Source organism: Medicago truncatula, chromosome 6 (genome assembly GCF_003473485.1).
Source record: "Medicago truncatula cultivar Jemalong A17 chromosome 6, MtrunA17r5.0-ANR, whole genome shotgun sequence".
Lineage (NCBI taxonomy): Eukaryota > Viridiplantae > Streptophyta > Magnoliopsida > Fabales > Fabaceae > Medicago > Medicago truncatula.
Window position 1 is genome coordinate 10674891 of NC_053047.1, and position 21466 is coordinate 10696356.

General features: G+C 31.4%; 2 protein-coding genes across 4 annotated transcripts; both read left to right on the top strand.

Annotated features, from left to right (window-relative positions):
* Positions 1-7199: 7199 nt before the first annotated feature.
* On the top strand, positions 7200-12414 carry LOC11422103 (YTH domain-containing protein ECT2). Of its 3 annotated transcripts, none has more exons than XM_024785663.2 (9): positions 7200-7357; positions 8912-8991; positions 9076-9172; positions 9283-9359; positions 9769-10311; positions 10679-11248; positions 11344-11556; positions 11640-11786; positions 11922-12414. In XM_024785663.2, exons 1-9 carry the CDS (start codon positions 7321-7323, stop codon positions 12123-12125), a joined length of 1968 nt encoding a protein of 655 aa, XP_024641431.2. In that variant the 5' UTR covers positions 7200-7320; the 3' UTR covers positions 12126-12414. The 3 variants fall into 3 exon arrangements, with proteins under 3 accessions (XP_024641431.2, XP_024641432.2, XP_024641434.2); XM_024785664.2 differs by having other exon boundaries at positions 7311-7357; positions 9076-9177; XM_024785666.2 differs by lacking the exon at positions 7200-7357 and adding an exon at positions 8261-8340.
* A 2135-nt stretch (positions 12415-14549) lies between these two features.
* On the top strand, positions 14550-21371 carry LOC11413023 (T-complex protein 1 subunit theta). The gene is made up of 13 exons (XM_003618963.4): positions 14550-14851; positions 15926-16188; positions 16357-16503; positions 16601-16762; positions 17886-17963; positions 18601-18734; positions 18842-18914; positions 18991-19068; positions 19196-19318; positions 19679-19773; positions 20343-20552; positions 20697-20754; positions 21027-21371. Exons 1-13 carry the CDS (start codon positions 14719-14721, stop codon positions 21093-21095), a joined length of 1623 nt encoding a protein of 540 aa, XP_003619011.2. The 5' UTR covers positions 14550-14718; the 3' UTR covers positions 21096-21371.
* The last annotated feature ends 95 nt before the right edge of the window (positions 21372-21466 follow it).

Sequence of the window (21466 nt, forward strand, 5' to 3'; positions counted from 1 at the left end):
AATTGTTTTAATGCAATTACATATAAAATATGTTTTACATAGTTTTAAACAAATAATTTATTTTTGAATAAATTAAACAAATAAATTGTATCACATTATTATTATTATTATTATGAAAATAAAAATTAAGATATTGATTTCAATGAAAAATATGATTTTATTTAAAAGAAAAAATTAAAATTGTCTGACAGTATTATTATTATTATGAAAATAAAAATAAAAATTAGTTAAGTTCATTAATTCATTAATTTTATTAATTCATAAAAGCATAAAAATGTGAATTGGTTAAAAAGAAACATGAGTTGATAAGGTTATATTATTTTTCAATTTTTTTTGTTTGGTTTAAAGCTTATATAAGCTATATTAAATCATATTTTTATTATTTGGCATATATCAATTATTTGATCTCTTTGACATTAAAATATTTAAATTTTATTATTTGTTTTAATATAATATCTGAAATTAAATATTTAAATTAAAATTATTTGATTTAAATCTGTATTATTTGAATTCAAAATGTTTGATTTTTAATTTAATATGAAATATTAGAAATAAAATTGAATTTGAATTTGAAAAACTTCCTTTTATTCATAAGCATTAAATACAAATTTTTGAGGATGAATGTTGTGAGAGCATTTTGTGAGGATCAATATGGTGAGAGTATTTGTAAAAAAGAAAGGGACATGTGGCAACACCAAAACAATAGTAATTCATTTCCATAAAAATCTATGAAATGGGTCATAAATTTATATTATATAGATTACAAATTACGTGAAAGGTGCACTAAAATTTCCAATATAATAAATACAATCTTCAGTTTCTTTGTCATTCTTGTATTTGAAAAAAAAAACAATTAAAGAATAGTGCACTATTTCTTAATACACTAAATTCAAACGCTTATTATCAATGTCTTTTGCAATGCTCCATCATATGACTCTTCTTCCTCGTAAACGACTTTTTGTGCGTCACAGTTTCTAATCACTTTGTCTCCCTGTCTAAACTAAAAAACAATAAAAGATATAAAAATAAAAGCTTTATGTAATCTAAATTAAAAATGAAAACGGCAATATATGTTAATGAGAATGAGAGATTAACATTTTTCAATCACATATAAATCAAAGTCTAAAAACAAAAACAATGAAAATTGAAATGATTATTCAAATAGGAGTCATAGAAAATAATATGAAAATTTGTGTTGCATTTTCCAAATGATGTAAAACTTGTGAGTATCATAAACAATATTTATAGGAAAAATCATCAAGTAATAACAATAATCATTCCCTTGATTTCTTAAAAAAATAAAAATAAATCACTTCCTTGATTTACGGATAAAATAAATGTGAAAAATATCCATTAATTTTCAAAAAGTCACACATTTGAAATCAGAAACAAAATCATATTATGTTAATCATATTAGTGCATTTGTAATGGTTTTTTTTATTATTCCTTTTTTTGTTTCAAAGTCAACAAAGTTAATTATGGTATATTTTTATTCTTCCAAAGATCTGAATATTTTTAATTTAATATTTTTTGTGGTAATTTTCTTTGGCTAATGAGGAATTACATGAATATATATTTTTCGTAATATTAATAATAAATATATGCTAGTACTATTTGTTTTTAAGAAATAATATATTTGTAATCCAACAAATTAAAAAACAATTTATTAATCTTCTTGTTAATAATATATCAATTAGTACTATTTTCTTTCTTTGCAAAATTCTAATATATTAGTATCATTTTATGAAATCCAATAATTTATAGACGTCATTCATAATAAAAACAATAATATATTACTACTATAGTTAATTATTATATTATGAAAAAAAATTATGCACAATATTAGGCATATTCTTTTTATTTTGAAGAGATAGTAGGCCTATTCTAAAAAGTAGTATATAGAATCATGCATATTGGTGTATAAATTTAATTTGAAACTACAATGCATATTTTGGTTACTATCATAATAACGTTTTTCTCTAAAATATAATAATCATAATAATGTTTTTTTAGGAATATTAATATTGCAATTTATTTATAATATCAAAATCAAAAATATAAATGGTTATAAAAATTAATTTGGGATAGCATTAAATATGAAATGCATGAGAGAAGAGTGCCACATGTTGAGATTTGGAGCAAATGCAAATGCTTGAGGAAGAGTGCCACATGTCATAACCAAAAGAAGAGAAAATAACTTCCATAATGGGACATGAAATAGGTCCTAAATTTATATTATATAGATTATAACTCCATAAAGTAAAATAAGTTCATGAATTAGTTTGTTTGCTGACCGATACATACATCTAAACTATTCATGAGTATTCTCTTCTTACTACCATTGTTGCACCGACACTTATTTTTTCAAAATTTTATTGATGTCAACTTAATTACATCGGTGCCGTGTTCATATATGCGTTCGTCTTCATCCTTCTTCATTTTGATGAATTCCTTTTGAGGTAATCACATTAGTGTCGTATCCGATGTCCGTGTCTATGTTTATTGAATTCAAATTCGTTGTGGGACAAAAGCTGGATTTTTTATGGTTCGATGTTGCCTAAGTCAACAATAATCTAATATTATTGTTGCCTGATAATAAAAATTGGAATGAGAATTTGATCAGTTTGATGTTTGATTAAGTTGGGGGTGGAATAACTTCGATGATTTTAGTGTATTTAAGAGATAGATGAATGATTAAAATAAAATAAAAAATGTTAACATATGTCCTAAGGGCACATGATAATATAACAAGAATATAAATTATGTATTAAAAATTGTTCGTATTTATTTATGAAAAAAGTTAATTATTAATTTTTCTCAATAAATACTTGATATTTGTGCAATTCTTACCATGTGTCTTAAGGATACAAAAAATATTATCACGATCCTAAAATAAATGATTTAGATGAGAGAAATGATTGATTAAAAGAGTTAGTAACGGAAGTTCAAAATTAGTCAATCTTGACCCGACTTTTTTCTTTTTGGGTTCTAGGAAAGGTAGTTCTTTATGTTCTTCTGTACTAAAATAGGTTACTGAAAAAATAAACACGCATAATAGGAAGAGTTTTTTGAGGGAAAGGAAAAGTTAGAGGTAACCCAACGAACAATTCAGCCCGGTTCAAGCTTGATGTTACACTATTATTTGAACATTTCTTGTCAAAAAAATTATGTGGGACGAAGTTGGGACCAACCTGAAACTATTGGGTTTGGACGAGAAGTGAAGAGAGTTCATATATTGTTAATTGAAAAGTGAATGTATGCCACTAATATCATGAAGTTATGGGGTGCATTGAATTAAGATTTTAGGAGACTGTTTTGGCAAAAATAAATAAATAAATAAATAAATAAAAGACTCTGTAAGAATATAACGAGTTTTAAATTATTATTTTTTAGACTTTTTTTGCAACCAGGATTTTAATTTTGGATTTTAATGGATTTATATATAATACAAACTTAAAATTTCAAAGTATTTTATGAAGTTATAAGAGTTGAGAGGACTTAATGAAATTTTCGCAAAAATTAAAAGTTATACGGGTGAATAGAAGAAGATAATAAATAAATTCTAAAGCTTTGATCATGATTAGTTTTCCATCATTTTATGATTAAATGATTTGTTGTATTGGAATGTTTTCTTTTTATTCCTGGTCGATGAGAAGTATATCTTAGATGTGCCTCTCATAATATTTTGACCATCTCAAACATTTTGTACCTTACAAATACCCTATGGAAGAGTATTGGTTTGTTGCCTATCTTTTTTGAAGATTCATGGAGAATTCGACTTCTCACTAATGGAAGAAGAATACAACCTTTTTTATTTTATGTCTCTCCAACAATAATTTTCAAGGGTTGACAAAGTGGAAAAGAGCATTAGAGAAAAGGAGAAATGAAAAAAATAAAAATGTATAGAAAATGAGAAATGGGAAAAATATAAATGTATAAAAGACATAACAAAATTGGAGTGGAAAATTGGAGATGAGAGATCCATTGAAATGAGAAGGTAGAAGTAAATGAGAAATGAGAATCCATTGAAATCTCATGATGTGAGGAAAGACTTTTTAAAGGTAAAAAATCACTAAAATTTTCATCAAAATCCATTAAAAATCATATCTTTAAAACAATTCATCAAAGTTAGAGATTTTTTTCTAATAACATAAGACTTTTGATAAGTTGTAAGAAGTATTGATTGAATACCGCAAGATTTTTGTAAAAGTTTAGAAAACCCTAATTGAACTAGACATTTTTTTTTAATCAAACAAAAGTGTTTATCGAATGTCGCGAGACTTTTTCATCATAAAAATAACTTTTAAAATCCTTCTAAATCTCGATCGAATATGTGTTTGTGCTTTGGTCAATTTGGGTTGTGAAAATGATTCCCCATTGATTATTTATGAACATGTCGTTTGCCAAATTAGTTTATTAGTGTTGGCCGATATGACGAGAACAACAGTAAGCTAGAGAGGGAGTGAATAGATTATCCTCATTTATGAAAACTTTTCCCGAAAGCGTGGTTTTACAAAACTCTTTTGAAATTGTATGTTATATTGAATTACGTAATAGCTTCAATGATAATACAATAAGCTATGATACAACAATTCAAATTAGAACGAAAAATTCACACTTGAATTGTTATTAACTAATCAATTATTAATACATAATATAATCCACAAAACCAATAACTATATCAAACCAAACCTAATCTTAAATAAGAAATAACTATCACAAGAAACTAAAGAACTTTGATATATGCGATAAGTTAATTTCTAATATGAAAGGTGATTGACTTGATGAATGTGTTGATCTAAACAATGTTCTTGGAAATTAAATTTTAAAAATGATTCGATCACAAAGCATACCGTAATTAACCTAATATATCACCATCATCGTTTATCAAAGTAAATTTGCGGAAATTAAAGATAAAGGAAAAATACAACACTTGATTTACAGAGGTTCCCTTAATCGTCCTCGTTATGGCGTACATCCTCTCTTCGTAGAAGAGAACGTCTTTTCTATAGGCTTCCACTAGAACGATGAAAGTGTTTATAGGAGTTATTACAAAGGTTCCTTCAATATGCAATCACCATGATTTTAAATCTTCTACACTGTGTAACCACTTCAAAGCCATCTTCAAGCTTCTTGAATTTGGAATTGGATGAATCCCAAGGTCTTCAAATCAAGCTAGCATGCAATCCTTCGAACTTCTTGCGCAAGAAATCTTCTTTGACATGACATCCCTTTGATCCTCTTCAACCTTGATTGTTTGAGAAACAACCCCCACAATTAACTTTGGAAATGAAAAGTACCTCTTTTTCCTTTAAATCCTTGATGCTCTATCAATATCCTATAATGAAACCAAACTTACAATTATCCAATAACACCCTAACAATCTAGATCTCAAATCATATAAGTGTTCTTAGAAATGTGTTTAATCTGAAGAAGTTTTTTTAAAAAAATAGAGAGAAAAGACTCTAGAGTGTTTTTGCAATCTGATTCAATGAGTGATAGAAAGAGAGGAAGCAACTATATATATAGGTGAACAAGATAGAAACAAGTTTGGCTAAATGATATAACATCCTGATATAAAGATGAGACAGAACCATGCATCAAAATTAAACATCATCAAAACCAAATAATCTTAGGTGCAACTACGATTTAGATTATGCCACGTTTCTTCCAATAAGAAAATAAAAAATTGGGTCAAAAAATTGAATTGAGACCAAAATTTAAACAAGCCTGTGATAATATCAAAAGTTATAATTTAGAAAAGAAAAACTATCTTCGCGAGCATCAGATTAAATAAAGAGAAAAAGAAGAATAATATAAACAAAACACTCTTTAATACATTTGTAAAATTAGCCCAGACATTAATTACTAAGAAGCATGAAATTTGTAAAATTAGGAATATTTTAATTAACAAGAATTCAATTTTTAAGTAGGTTTACACTACGCGTTAGCACAAGAACTCCCCTAAAACAAACAATCTAGGGTTTATCATTAAAACAAACAATCCTATCCTAACAAGAAGAAAGTAAAGATTTAGAGAGAAGAGGAAAAAGAACATTAGAGAACATACAATAAAAAATAATAAACACTCATTTTTTTTTTTCATTCTTTGTTTCTCTCTTTTTTTTTTTTTTTTTTTACTATTTTCGTTTTTATTTTCATTTATACTATTTCATTTAAAAATATTAAATAATTTTTCAATAAATTTAATTCAAAAATATTACTTTCAATTTTTTATGTTAACCCTCTAGAAAAAAGGTGATCGAAAGATTAGTAAAGTCTATCTAAGAGCTGTCCCTTCTTAAAATCTAATTTGAAATTAAGTAATTAATTTGAAAATCTAAAAAAAAAAAAACTAATAATTTATTATATCTATTTTTCGTATTTAAATTTTTATTCCCTTCTTAAAATCTAATTTGAAAAACTAATTTGAAATTAAGTAATTAATTTGAAAATCTAAAAAAAAACTAATAATTTGTTATATCTATTTTCGTATTTAAATTTTATAAGATTATATTTTAAAATAAATTTGTTCTTATTAAGGGATTGGGTAACTCAACTAATTTGATCTAAAAAATAAGGAGTTTGAATTTCTGGATTCAAATATGAATAAATCGGAGAAACTAATCAATTTAACACTAGTTAGTAACATTTGTTAAAGAATTTTGTGAGAAGAATGGAATATTATTTGAGTTACCCAACCGCGTTATACTTTGAGAAGTGCGTTAGAAAGTCTGTGTTTTGAGTAAGGATCCCCTTTATTTGTCAAAATAAATGGAGTATGTAATTTGGAGATAGATAGACACACACAAAATACATAGTGGGTCTGCCATCATCAATTATTTTATACTTTTTTCAAGTTTTTTCTATGTCTTTATCTCTCTAAATGAAAGAAAAGAAGAGAATGTAGAGGATCACTCGTGTGTTCTTACATCTTCCCACTCTCTAACTGACTAAAGAGAATGTGTTAGAATAGTGATATATAGTATTCGAGAATCAGAACAACTTACTCAACATCTTACAACCATCCGATCAAGATAATTTTTTTATTCATTATAAAATTTCGATATTGAAATCTAAATCATCCAATCATGATCAGACGTTCCTGACTTCGCCGACTACATGATTGCACCATTTTTCGACTGCACAAAGACCCAATACTAGTTGGGCTTTTTAACTTGAAAAGTCCAAAACCCCAACTCTAGCGGCGACCCCTTCTCCAAGCTTCTCTCTCTTTTATAAATACGTAACTCTTCTTCTCTTCTCAAACCCTTTCTCTCTCTTCTTTCTCTCTCATCAGCTGCGCCGTCGATTTCCACCATGTCAACCGTTGTTGCTTCTTCACCTGACACCACAAGTATACCTCTCTCTCTCCCTCTCCCTCTCTCTACCTCTCTCTCTCCCTCTCCCTCTCTCTACCTCTCTCTCTCTCCCTCCCTCCCTCCCTCTCTCTCTGGAATTCAATTTTTTCGATGTTTTAATTCTCTGATTAATTTCATTTCTTCAGATATTTTTGTGTGCGTAGTGAGGGGTTTGGTTCATTTTTTTGTGAAAAGGGTTTTTCTTGATTAATTAGGGTTTTTCTTGTGAAATTAGGGTTTTTGAAGGATTTGAAAAGGGTTTTTGGTTAATTTGGATTTCAAATTAGGGTTTTTGAAAAAGGGATGCCTCTCTCTTTTTTCTTAATTTATTGAAATTTGCTCCCATAGTTTGTTTATGTAATTCAATTTTATTGAATTGTTTATTTGTGCTGATTCATTTCATTTCTTGAGTTTTTTTTATGTGTTTATGCGTGATTTGGGTTTTGTTGAATTTCAAAGAATTGGGATTTTTTTTATCTGTGATTAATTAGGGTTTTACTGAATTTCACTGAATTAGGGTTATTATGGTTTTGCTGAATTTCTCAGAATTAGTGTTTTTATCGTGATTAATTGGGGTTTTGCTGAATTTCACAGAATTAGGATTTTTTTTATCTGTGATTAATTAGAGTTTTGCTGAATTTCACAGAAGTTTTATCTGATTTATTTGGGGTTCTTACCTGTGATCAATCTAAAGTGATTATGGTCGCGTAACTGTGTGTAATTAGGGTTTTTGTTTTCTAGTGTTGATTAATTTGTCTTAGCTGAATTTTACCATAATGTATTATTTACAAGGTTATGAATTATGTGTAATTATTTTTTTTTCTATGGTTAATTAACTTCTCTTGCTGAATTTTACTGTAATATATTGTAACTTTGTTTTGAATTATGTATATTATTGATTCCAGTGGAATCAAGATATTAAATTGTGGGTGGATGCGAGGCTGCCATGATGTGATTGTGGAGATATAGTTGATTAGTGGTAATTGTGTGCTGGCCTAATTTATAACTGACCTAATTTACTGTGTGCTGAGTTTTCAGATTTTTTTGGCTTTTTCATTTTGTTCATTGAAATGTGTTTTTTTGACCCGTGTTTGCTGAACTGTGTTACATGGTGATTTCTTTGGCAAATGTTTAAGAATATTTATATGTTTGTGATCCCATGCTGTCAAATGGTGGCTATAGCAGTGTAATCGATTGTGCATGGCAGAGAGCACTATTGTGTAGAATTTAAGATAAATCAGTAATTTAAATTATATTACTGTTATAAATTTTTGGTGTCAGTTGCTATTGTTTCACGATTCACTATTTAGTTCAAAGTGCTGTCAAATAGAGGTTATATCACAGTAGTGTGGGAGTCCAAATACTTGCTGTCTACTTTATCCATAGCTTCTCTTTGTGAATTTTACTATAGAGTATACTTGTGTTGAGCTGCTTGAACTTTTTCTTTCTTTTTTCCTCTATGTTCATTGCAAGTGTATTTTCTTATGCCTGTGATTTGTGAAATGATTCTTTCAATGAAAACTGAATTTCCTTTACCTTCATTGTTTTAGAAGCTGCAGATTTAATGCAGAATTTGTCCTTGGATTCTGCTGAGCCTAGGACCATCGCTGTTCCAGAGCCTGCAAAGAAGGTGAGGATTTAGGAGTGTATTATAGCATTGATATATGGAGTTGTCGTCTATTACTTGAGTCTTATAATCTGTTTCTGTGCACAGGCTGGACATGGTCAAGCTAACGAGGTGCCGAAGACATTTAATCCAAATGCTAGCTATGTTCCTAATGGACATCCTTCTATTTCATACTATTATGGAGGTAAGGTAAGGTGTTATGACTTGAGTGGATAATTTGGAGGTTGTTTATTGGAGAAATTTGTATTTTTTCTGGAAAAAATGATGTGTTTATGGGAATATCTACCGCTGCAGGCTATGATGGGCAAGGCGATTGGAACGATTGGAATGTTTACCAAAATTATGTGAATGCTAATGGAGGAATGGCACAGGTATGTACTTCTTATTCTAGTTACTAGACTTCGAGATAATTGTGTGCATATATTTTTTACTTTTAATAATTGGGTATTGTTTTTGAAATGGTGTAAGCCTGTTGGGATAAGATTTTAGCTCTATTGGGTGTTGGGTAATTTCTATTATATATTGACTTCAAAATCTGATGATGTGGGTTGTTGCTTAATACTCTAAATCACAATTCAATTTTGTTTCTTTCATAAACATGAACATTTGCATTGCATTATTTGTGATTTCTTTTTCCGATGATCACTAATCCTAGACTTTTTATTAATCTAGTTTCAGTTTGATCATTTTTTCTTGCCGTTTTTATACAATGAATTATACTTAACAGAAGAGCTGGATCCTTGAGCAATTTTAACCAGGTTTTGTTTAATGAACTTACAGGGTGTTTATGGAGACAGTGGTTCTTACATGTACCCTCAAGGTTATGGTTATGCACCATATGGATCGTATCCGTCACCCAGCACATCTCCATCCCTCCCACATGATGATAAGCTCTATGGGCTGCAGCAGTACCAGTATCCTTCTTATTATCAGCCTTCAGCTTCTGCCAATGGGACATATGGTGCTACTGCTAACAAGACCAATGTCCATGGAGGGAAAACTTCAACCCCTGTTACTGCTGAACATGTCCCTTCGTCAGTCATGAATAAAGGAAGCACCACTACTATGACCAATGGGTATTCTTCAAATAACAATGTGTCAAATGATTCTTACCAAAGGGCTGGCTATGCTGCGTATGCTCCTGTGTCAGGATATGCTGGTACTTATGGGACTCAACCATCGTACCCTTCAGATCCCTTGCTATTTTCTGATAGGCAGTCAAAGAATGGATCAAAAACTGGATATTCTACACCAGCTGTGCCTCGCAAAGATTTTTCCTCTCAAAGGAATTCATCTCTTTCCCAGCCACTTCCACAATACTCGGTATGTCCACTCCGTCACTCCTTGATTCTAACCTTTAGACTGGATGTAAGTATTTGCTTACATTTGTTTTGCCCTTTACAACTTAAGCTTGATTGCATGACGACCTTTCTTTTGTATGTATAGTTTCCTATCTTAAGTTCACAATTGAAGCTATTATACTCAACCATCTCTCTATTTATATATGAACTTTTCATGATATTTGATTCTGGCTAGGACTATTGTTGCGGTGATACACGTTTTGATAGGTCGTTGTATCTGTTACCTAATTGACTGTAGAGCAGGAAGTTCTTTTTTTGTTTCTGCACATACATTTATGCTTTTATTAATGTATTCAAAATTCATCTCAACTATTGTTCCCGTGTTGCAGAATTTGCATGGCTATTCATCTGGACTGGGACCGTATTCTGGATATCCTAATGGGATGTACCCAAGCAACACGATGTACAGCCAATATGGAAACACATACAGAGGCAGGTCTAACTATGGATCTACTTATGGATCCAGAACAGGTTCCTATGATAACAAGTATAGATCCACAAGCTATGGCCGTGGTTTTGACCATGTCAAAAGAAATGTGGATGGCTTTGGTGAGCTGAACAAGGGACCGAGAGGTTCCAATAGTTCTGATGATAAAAATGACAAAAGTCTTGGACCTGTCACATTATTACTCAAAGGACAGGACCTTCCTATTAAGAGTGACGATGATAAAGAAGTGCATCCAGTTCCCGACAAGCAACAGTACACTGGGGAAGATTTATCTGAGAATTATTCTGATGCAAAGTTTTTTGTCATCAAATCTTATAGTGAGGATGATATCCACAAGAGTATGAAATATAATGTGTGGACAAGTACCCCTAATGGCAACAAGAAACTAGATGCTGCATATCTGGAAGCCAAGGAGAAGTCTGCTGACTGTCCCATATTTTTGCTATTTTCGGTGAGTTAGCGTCTTGATCCAGTATTTTGTTGGGCATTCCTATATTCTATCTGTTTTACCAGGCCTCACTCTTTGCCTCATGATTTTTGTTACAGGTCAATACTAGTGGCCAATTTGTTGGTTTAGCTGAGATGGTGAGTCCAGTTGATTTTGACAGGACCGTCGAGTATTGGCAACAGGACAGGTGGACTGGTTGCTTTTCTGTGAAGTGGCGTATCATTAAGGATATCCCAAATAATGTGTTGAGACACATAACTCTAGAGAACAATGAAAACAAACCTGTTACAAACAGTAGGGACACTCAAGAGGTATTCACTCAAGAGGCTTTTTTCGATTCCCATTAACCTCACACACCTTTCAACAAACAATGCTTAACTATATCCTTGTGCAGGTCAAGTTTGAGAAGGGTGTTGAAATTCTCAAAATTTTCAAGGAGCATTCAAGCAAAACATGCATTCTGGATGATTTTGCATTTTACGAGGCTCGCGAAAAGACAATTCAGGAGAAAAAAGCTAAGGAACAACTGTCAAAAGAGATAGTATGCACCTTTACAATTACTCATTTCATTTATTTCAACAAATCTTAATTGAGGATTACCAAGATACATTCAAGAACACACAATTTGATTGATGTCATACTGATTCGACATTCCAAATACCTTGTTCAATTACAGGTCAACAAGTCCAATGATTCGGCAACTGTTGGAACTGATGTATTGCCGAAATCTCAGGATGGAACCTTGGTGAATGAATCAGTTGTTCCAGATGCAGCAGGGACAGGGGAGAAGCTTGTAGAAGCGAATGGACCTACTTCACCTACTGAACCACCTGCAGACTCTTTGAACAGCAGCTTAACCAGTGACGATGTCAAGCAGTAGACCGCTAAAATGTGATTTTGAATACCCCAAAGCCCGGTTTATCCTTTTTCTTGTTTTTCATTAGTATGGAAAAAGTTGGTTTTTGTTTTGCTTTTTAAAAATGTTCTCTAGCTTATTGGACCTAAATCTTGTAGTGGAGTATATTAGTTTTAGCTTTTTATTAGCTAGTCAAATACATGGCAGTATTGATATTGTGTGTGGGAGTGGGTCTCTTTAATCCAAAAAGATATGTTTCAGTTTTTTCTGTTTGATTTTCAATGGAAAGCAGTGTCAATGCTATTAAACCTCAGTTTTTTTTTTTTTTTTTTTTTTTGATATGGTGATATAGGTTCTGCATGTTTCTTTGCCCCTTGTATAAGTGAAACATCAAAACCACAGACATAATTGAAGCCAATAGAAATAAACAGTGGATTTGGATGGAGGTTAGAAATTCTCCCACCCTTATGGTTTGGACATGCAACTAATTACATGCAATTTGTTTGAAGGCTTGAGATCTTAGATCCAACGGTTCTGTAGTGGTTGCAGCAGCATTGTAAGTAGTTTCAATATGAAAGAAAGTGTTTGGTTGGTGGACTATTCACCGCCCTAGAATACAAGTCTATATCTCACAACTTTTCCTACAATCAATAGTTGAACTTGAACAAGAGGGATTTGTTAATGTTCTGACCTTTGTTTCAAATCATGTGGTTTGATTTGGTTTAAATATTTGTTCCTTTGATATGCTCAACCTATAGGCCAAACTTTGGTGTAAGCCAAACTATCAACATCAAAACTCAATTGAAATTTGTAAAGTTAGACTATTGGATGGAGCTTAAATTTTTTCTAGTTGAATACGCTTTTTGGAAAAAGAATACGTGGCTTTTTGATTGGTGCATATGCTTTCAGAGGAATGTACTCCTCTCCTCTCTATTAAAGAAAAGCTACATTCCCAAAAGCTCAGATTTTGGATTTAGATTCTCTAAAGCGAGTACAGTTGAAAGAAAGAAAATTGATAGCTGTTATTTTAACAGCCATGATGTACTTACAATATCTACATTTGATTTATTTTATTCATTTTACACTCCAAAGTAAATTGCTCGCTTTAAAGGATTCCAAATCCCAAAATCTTGCTCATGATGACAAAGAATCTCCACTTTCACTCACTGAAAATGTAACACCCTCTTCATCCCAAGCTCAAGCTCAGTCTGTGGCTCAATTCTAGAATCAAGCGTTTTGTTGAAAACATTAACGACCTTTCAATTCTAAAACCAAGCGTTCTGCTAAAAACATCAACTCACTTTGCAGCTGACGGTGGTGAGATTAAAAGAAAAAAAAAAGTGTTCTTATGACGCTGAAAAATTAGTTGTTTGATCCTTTTATTATGATTATGATCATCCAACTTGTTCCCCCAATATTATTCTTCTTCTTTTTTCACACATTATTGATTTATTTTTTTCCACTATTATGCATTATTTTTGGTCATTATTATGCATTCTAACACTTAAAAATATTAACGAAGAAAAATTTGTATCCATCTTAAAATCATTTCATATTAAAATTATCATATAATTGTTCTGTCTTGAGAATGAACGAACTTTCCAAAACAATTTATCCTTTTTTAGTCAAGTAGCCTACAGAATCAGAAACAATAAATGAAAGTGAACATTAAACAAAAGCTTGTTTTTTATAAGATGGTAAACAAATTTAAACTAAAATTAAATAATTTGTTTTAATTAGCTAAAATTAAATAATCTTACTAGAATTTTAGTTTAGGACTAATTTATTTTTTCTAAAAGAGCGAAAATCCATCTCAATACTTTAGGAACCACTGCATGTGTGCAATGGACGTAACCAAGCCTAGGCCGTTATAAATGCAATGTGGATGCATCTTTTTCCAACTCTCTCAATAAAGTCGGAATCGGTGTTTGTATTAGAGATGAAGAGGGACTTTTTGTCCTTGCAAAGACAGAATGGTTTGCACCGATTGTCGACGTTGATTTAGGGGAAGCGATGGGGCTCTTGACCGCTACGTAATGGGTTAAAGATTTACATCTGCTGAATATGGATTTTGAAATGGACTCCAAAAGATAGTAGATAATGTTTATGGAGGAAGCAACGGTGTCTCAAATAATATGGTCATTATTAATGACTGTAGACACATGCTAGCAACTGATTTAGCGAACTCAGACTTGAAGTTCATTCGGAGACAAGCCAATGATGCTACTCATAGCTTAGTTAAGAAAGCTCCGTTTAATCATAGTTTCCACATTTACTATAACATTTCATCTTGTATTTCTGACATTATTTAATGAAATGCAATAAGTTTATTTCCATCAATTTTTTTTTTTTTGCGTGAACCAATTTAATCAACACGAAAAGTAAAAGTTAAAATAATCCTTACTAACAATTTTTATTCCCTAAAAAAAAAAAAAAATCCTTAACCATTGACAATACATTATTTTTCCCTCTCACTTTCTTCAATAGCTTCTCTCTTGCAAAAACCTCATACCCTCATTGAATCAATTTCAAACTTTACACTTTCAGTGTAAACAACAAAATCTCCAAATCCCCCATTTCTTCATTTTAGGGTTAGGGATTTCGTTCTTCCCACAAAATGGCATACGGAATGCAATCGATGCTAAAAGAGGGTCACAAGCATCTCTCTGGTCTCGATGAAGCTGTTCTCAAGAACATCGATGCTTGCAAACAGCTTTCTACCATCACCAGAACTTCTCTTGGCCCTAATGGTAACAATAATCACTTTCATAAATTTTTAGATTTTCTTTTTTGTTGCAATTTTGGATGAATCCCAATTGAATATTGGGCTTTTAGATTCGGAAAGTTTGAATTTTGATATGTGGGTATTGTTGATTTTGCATTTTTATGATGATCTAGTATTTTTTAGTGATCATGGTGTTTAGAGTTAATTTTAGTTCATATGAAAATTTGTGTAGAATTGAAAAATAGTAGTAATTTTTAGTTGATTTTTTGTTGTAATTTTATGCTAATCCAAATTGAATATTGTTCTTTTAGTATGAAAATTTGAAAAAAATCAATTTTTTCATTTATGAAGAGATTTTTGTTCATGAGTTATCTTTCACCATTTCTTAGACTTTTTTTTTGCAATTTTTTATGAATCACAGTTGAATATTTTTCTTTCAGATTCAGAAAGTTTAGATTTTGATATGTGGGTATGCTTAATTTTGCATTTTTATGATGATCTAGTATTTTTCACTGAACAGTGTGATTAGAGTTAACTTTGTGAAGAGTTGAAAAATAGTTTTTTTTTTTTTTTTTTTTCTTCATTTATGAAGGTAATTTGGGATCTTTGTGAATATAAAGATAGTAACAAAAATCACATTCACCATTTCTTAGTTTTTATTTTAACTTTTATGTTCGTCCCAATTGTAGATTTTTCTTTCAAATTCGAGAAGTTCAGATTTTGAAATGTAGTGGTTAGAGTTAATTTTAGTTCATATGAATATTGTGGAGAGTTGAAAATAGTAATTTTTTTTGTTTACGAAGAGAATTTGGGATCTGTGATAAGTGTTTGATTGTTGATGAGTGAATTTTTTTACTGGACATAATGATTAGAGTTAATTTTACTTCATATCTGGAATATATTGTGATTGGAAAGTTACTATTTTTTTCATTTATGAAGAGAATTTGGGATTTATGATTGGAAAGTTTTTGCATGAGTCAAATCTTTTAGTTCATTGTGTTTGCATAAGAAAGTGAATTGGATTGGAAAATGAACTGGTTTGGTTTGGCTAAATTTAGAATGGTGTTGTTGGACTTATGTGATGTTTATTCTGCTTCAGGAATGAATAAGATGGTTATAAATCATTTGGACAAGCTTTTTGTCACGAATGATGCAGCGACAATTGTGAATGAACTTGAAGTTCAGCATCCTGCTGCCAAGATTTTGGTTTTGGCTAGTAAGGCTCAACAAGAGGAAATTGGGGATGGGGCAAATTTAACTATTTCATTTGCTGGGGAGCTTTTGCAAGGCGCCGAGGAACTTATTAGGATGGGTTTGCACCCGAGTGAGATCATCATTGGATATACTAAAGCAATCAATAAGGTATGTTTGTTTTCTAATGAGAGTCTCAATATTGACTAATGTTTTAAAAACTGGACTGAAAATCGAATCTGTGAGACCTCCTCTGGATCATGGTTCAATTGGTTCGACATCAATTGGCAGTGGCTCACCTTCAATTGTTATACCCTCTAATTGCTTGTCATGTTTTAGACAGTTGAAATATTAGATGAACTTGTGGAGGAAGGCTCAGAGAATATGGATGTGCGTGATAAGGAGCAAGTTATTTCTCGAATGAGAGCAGCAGTTGCTAGCAAGCAATTTGGTCAAGAGGATACCCTATGCTCTCTTATTGCTGATGTAAATATATCCTGCTTGTCCCATTTTGTTATGTTAAGATGCTTTGGTTGCAGCAGCGCATAGATTGATCATTCTTACTTTTGTTTCGAAAATACAGGCGTGCATCCAAGTGTGCCCAAAAAACCCTGCAAACTTTAATGTGGACAATGTCCGTGTGGCAAAGCTTTTAGGAGGGGGTTTACATAACAGTGCAGTTGTTCCGGGAATGGTTTTGAGAACTGATGCTGTTGGGAGCATAAAGCATATTGAAAAAGCAAAGGTTAGATCTTTATAGATGCTGTCTTATTGGAGAGGGTTGATTCCAAGCTATGATCTTATGATTGCTTGCGCTGTGTTGGTAGAGTTTGCCGAGATTTTGAGAGAGAGAAATGGTTCAATTGTAAACAGAATTGTATTAATGGATCTCATGATTCGAATAAGTGTTAGGTGTGTGTAGTGCTAACAATTGAACTCATGGACAGTTGTGAAAACTGTCAAGCTAACTAGTGAGAACAAACTAGAACATAGAATATTCTAGAACACTTATTACCTATATCAGTGACATTAGCAGAAATATATCACATACACTTTTAGTTTTGGCCCGCATTTTTAGTAATATGTAGGCTATACCTTTGGCTTTAGGCCCATCATATTTGCTTTTCACATACTCTCCCATGATCCGTCTAATGCCTTACGACTTACATGCAGTAAACAATATTAAAGTTATAATAATAAAGAACATTACAATAAACAAACAACATAGTGAGCTAAGTAGATAAGATGGAATAACTGAGATACCATGTGGTAAAAACAAATATCTTGTGTTGTTACTTTGTTTAAAGATTGAATAACGGAGGTACCAGGATCAAGACTGTTGATTAACTGCTTTAGCGCTATTTTCTTAAATTGATGTGTGAAGTTGTGGATGTTATTTTATTTTACTGTGATTGTGAATTGTTTTCATTTTTAATCATAATTTATATAGGCTCTGATGAAGCTGTTTTCATTTTTCATTGCAAATGTTCCACCTTACTTTCACTATTTGTAAAGAAAACAATTTTAAAAAATTTATATTGTTTTTACTTTTCCTATACAAATAAGCAAGCATAAGATAAAGTGGTGGCATTTTTCATAATTAAAAATGCAAATAAGAAATGAACTAAAATCATTTTCTGAAACCAAACGGCCACCAAGTATGAAAAATAGTTACTCTCACTTATTGTTGAATTCTAATGATTTTACCATCATGGATCAAAATCTGTTTGTCTGTTTGTTTTGATTGAATTTGATTAGAAATCATCAAGTCAATGCATCAATTTTTTTTTTCATCTCATCTCCATGAAATTTTACTGGCAGATTTTCATATTTTGCATTTCTGAGATCTTTTGTTAATGTTATTTAAGGTTGCTGTGTTTGCTGGAGGTGTTGATACCTCTGCAACTGAAACTAAAGGAACTGTTCTCATACATTCAGCCGAGCAGGTATAACAAATTGACTATTGAATTTGATTACTATAGCTTTTCTCTTTTCTTTTAACTGGTTGTGAAATTTATTAATTGTTATGAGTTATGAACCACTGACAAAGACACGGACACCAAACACGACACCGACATGTTGACTCCAATAACAATCCAAGAAAATGGAATTATTGAATGTAACCTATGTGTAAGTGTCGATGTCAAACACTGTAGACGTCTTCAATTTGAAGTGTCGGTGCTACATTGATTTGTGTCTAGTCGTATAAGCATGGAGTTTCTCAAATTATGCCTTTATTTTTTTGTACCTCCATCTATTTCTGATATGCTGGACATTTCTATGGTGTTTTATTGTAAATTCTTGCTAGAGCCTTTGCTTAGAAACTATTTCAAATATTCAAGCTTAAACTTGTAAGTTGTAACACGATATAGAAACAGTTTTAAGATAATTCGTGCTATTGATTTTTAACCATTTCTTACTGTGTAAGGTAATAGCTTTATTTATTACCTGATACTGTACAAATGGAGCTTATGATTTCGGCCGATGTTTTCCTTTTATAGTTTACAATGAGCTGTTTACATTTTTCAAATTATTTGATGGTTTAGGTTATTGAGATTATTTTACTTGTTTTGAATCGTATAGCTAGAAAACTATTCAAAAACTGAAGAGGCCAAAGTAGAGGAGCTCATCAAGGCAGTTGCGGATTCTGGTGCGAAAGTAATTGTTAGTGGTGGAGCCGTAGGAGAGATGGCTTTGCATTTTTGTGAACGTTACAAGTGTGTGCAGTTGTTCTCTTTTTTGTTGTTTTAAATAATGTCTAATGCTATTTGAAGCTGTGGTATGAGTAGAGTTTATTTTCTAACTTCAGTATTCTTGTTTGTAGGCTTATGGTTCTGAAAATCAGTTCAAAGTTTGAACTACGTAGATTTTGCCGAACAACTGGTTCTGTCGCAATGGTTAGTGTTGTGCTTCTTTGGTTACATAGAGACTCTTGTTACCTTCTGCCTAATCCATTTTATTTTCCTCCTACAGCTGAAACTTTGCCAACCAAACCCAGATGATCTTGGATTTGCGGATTCTGTTTCAGTCGAGGAAATTGGTGGTGCCAGGGTAAGTTAAAGCAATATTTTTGTTTTCCGTCATTTCCTTGTTTTCTTATGTAATTGTTTTTACAAGTATTGGCTTATTCCCTAACTTATTTTTGTTCTTATTTTTATGTGCGGCATATTATTTTCAGGTGACCATTGTGAAAAATGAAGTTGATGGAAATTCTGTTGCCACTGTGGTTTTACGAGGAAGTACTGATAGTATCCTAGATGATCTTGAAAGGGCAGTTGATGATGGAGTGAACACTTACAAGGTACTCCCTCCTGTCTTTAATATAAGTTAAAAATTGCTCATACATTTTGGTCTCATAAACAAATATAACTTCCGTTCACTCTAATAATTTATATACTAAAATACATTTCAACTTTTGTGACTCATTTGTCATAGAACAAGTTTTAGAATACACTTATATTTTTTATGAGATCAAGATGATTAATTATAATTAATTAAATTTCTTAATAACTGTGAAGTTAGTTACTTTTGCCTCTGTAAACCAAAGAATTCATATTAATTGGTTTGAATTACACTTCCAAAATGCATTTTTCTCTCAATAGTTGTTGCTAATTGTAATATTAATTGTAGATTAATCTTCTTCTGTTCAATTATTTTTCAGGCCATGTGCAGGGATAGCCGCATTGTACCTGGAGCTGCTGCAACTGAAATTGAATTAGCTAAAAGGGTGAAAGACTTTTCCTTCAAAGAAACAGGGTACGTTGCATGTTGCTTAAGTTTTTCCTAAAAAAGAGACGTGTGTTTTCAATGTGGGAATACACACATTCATTACTTGGGGAATGTAATATGATTACTAGTTGCGTATGTTATGCTGTACTGTTTCTGAATATATGCTACACATCTCCATCTGTGAGTATGAGACATTGGCATAATTATCTATTGGGATATAATTTAAGTATACCCTATGTAGGGTCGACACTTCACATTGAAAGTTTCGGTGATTGACATTCAATCACTTACATTTTCTTAAATTGTTAAGGTGTCTACTTGTCCGTGCATTGTTGTGCCTGGTGTCTGTGCTTGTATCGGGGGCTTCATAGAGTATGCCTCACTATTTATTATCATGATTATTTATTTGTGGTTCAATGCAGTTTATTGGTTTGATCGATATATTTTCTCGCTAAAGTTTTTACAAGCTCGATCTTAGAATTTTTAATGCAGAACTTTATCTTACAGATTATTACTGAATTAGGCCCTGTGTCTCTGCTTTAGGACGTTATTTTTGTTTGTTTAATAATCTTTTTTTTTTTTTTATGGTTCTACAGATTGGATCAGTATGCTATAGCGAAATTTGCTGAAAGCTTTGAGATGATTCCAAGAACTTTGGCTGAGAATGCCGGACTAAATGCAATGGAGATCATATCTTCTCTTTATGCAGAACATGCTAATGGAAATACCAAAGTCGGCATTGATTTGGAACCGGGTGTTTGTAAGGATGTCTCAACCATGAGGGTTTGGGATCTACATGTGACTAAGTAAGCTATTTTTTAATGCATGTTTTATATAAATAGATTTTTGAGCAAATGATGATCTTTTCCTAATTCATGAAACTAGATTTCTCTAAATAAATTTTTCTAGTTATGGAATACTCGTTTCATAACATCGTCTTTTCTGCTCAGGTTATTTGCTCTTAAATATGCTACTGATGCTGCATGCACCGTACTACGAGTCGATCAGGTAATTATTCATTGACAACTCCTGATTGCCACCTTCAAAGCCCTTTTTCTTAAGATGTTATAAGTGATTTTTATAAGCTCTCAAACACTTCTGCAAGTACGTTTGTCACAAGACGAAACTTAAAGAGCAGTAAATAAGTTATTCCAAAATCTCATTCTAAGATTATTTCCGACAATTATTGCAAATACATACAACTTATGTTAAGGGTGCAAGATTGTCATCTATTTTTCTTTCCATCTGTTCATTGAGATTGTGTTTTTTGATACTTTCAGATTATTATGTCAAAACCTGCTGGTGGCCCAAGGAGAGACCAACCTGCTCCTGGCATGGATGAAGACTAATTGATTGTTGCTTTACTCATGTCCCACAAATCTCCTTAAGAAATTTTGAATTTTAATAGATTGTAGTCTGTAAATTTAATTTCTTTCCTCTTTTTGAGTGGTGTTCAGTTCTACTATCATTTGGATTTTCTTTTGTTGCTATGTATACAGTTGTTTTGGAAATTTTGTAGAGCTTAGTTGACTACTATGATTTTGAATATAAACAGAAAAAATTATGTTTGATGATCTAAAATGTAAGCAGAAGTTAATTAATTTTATCTCATGATTGTTATTTAATCTCATCTTCATTATAGAACAAATTTCTATTAAAGGATGGTTTACAGAATACTTCTTTGCGAAAAAATTGTCCTAAATTATTAGTCATTTTACAT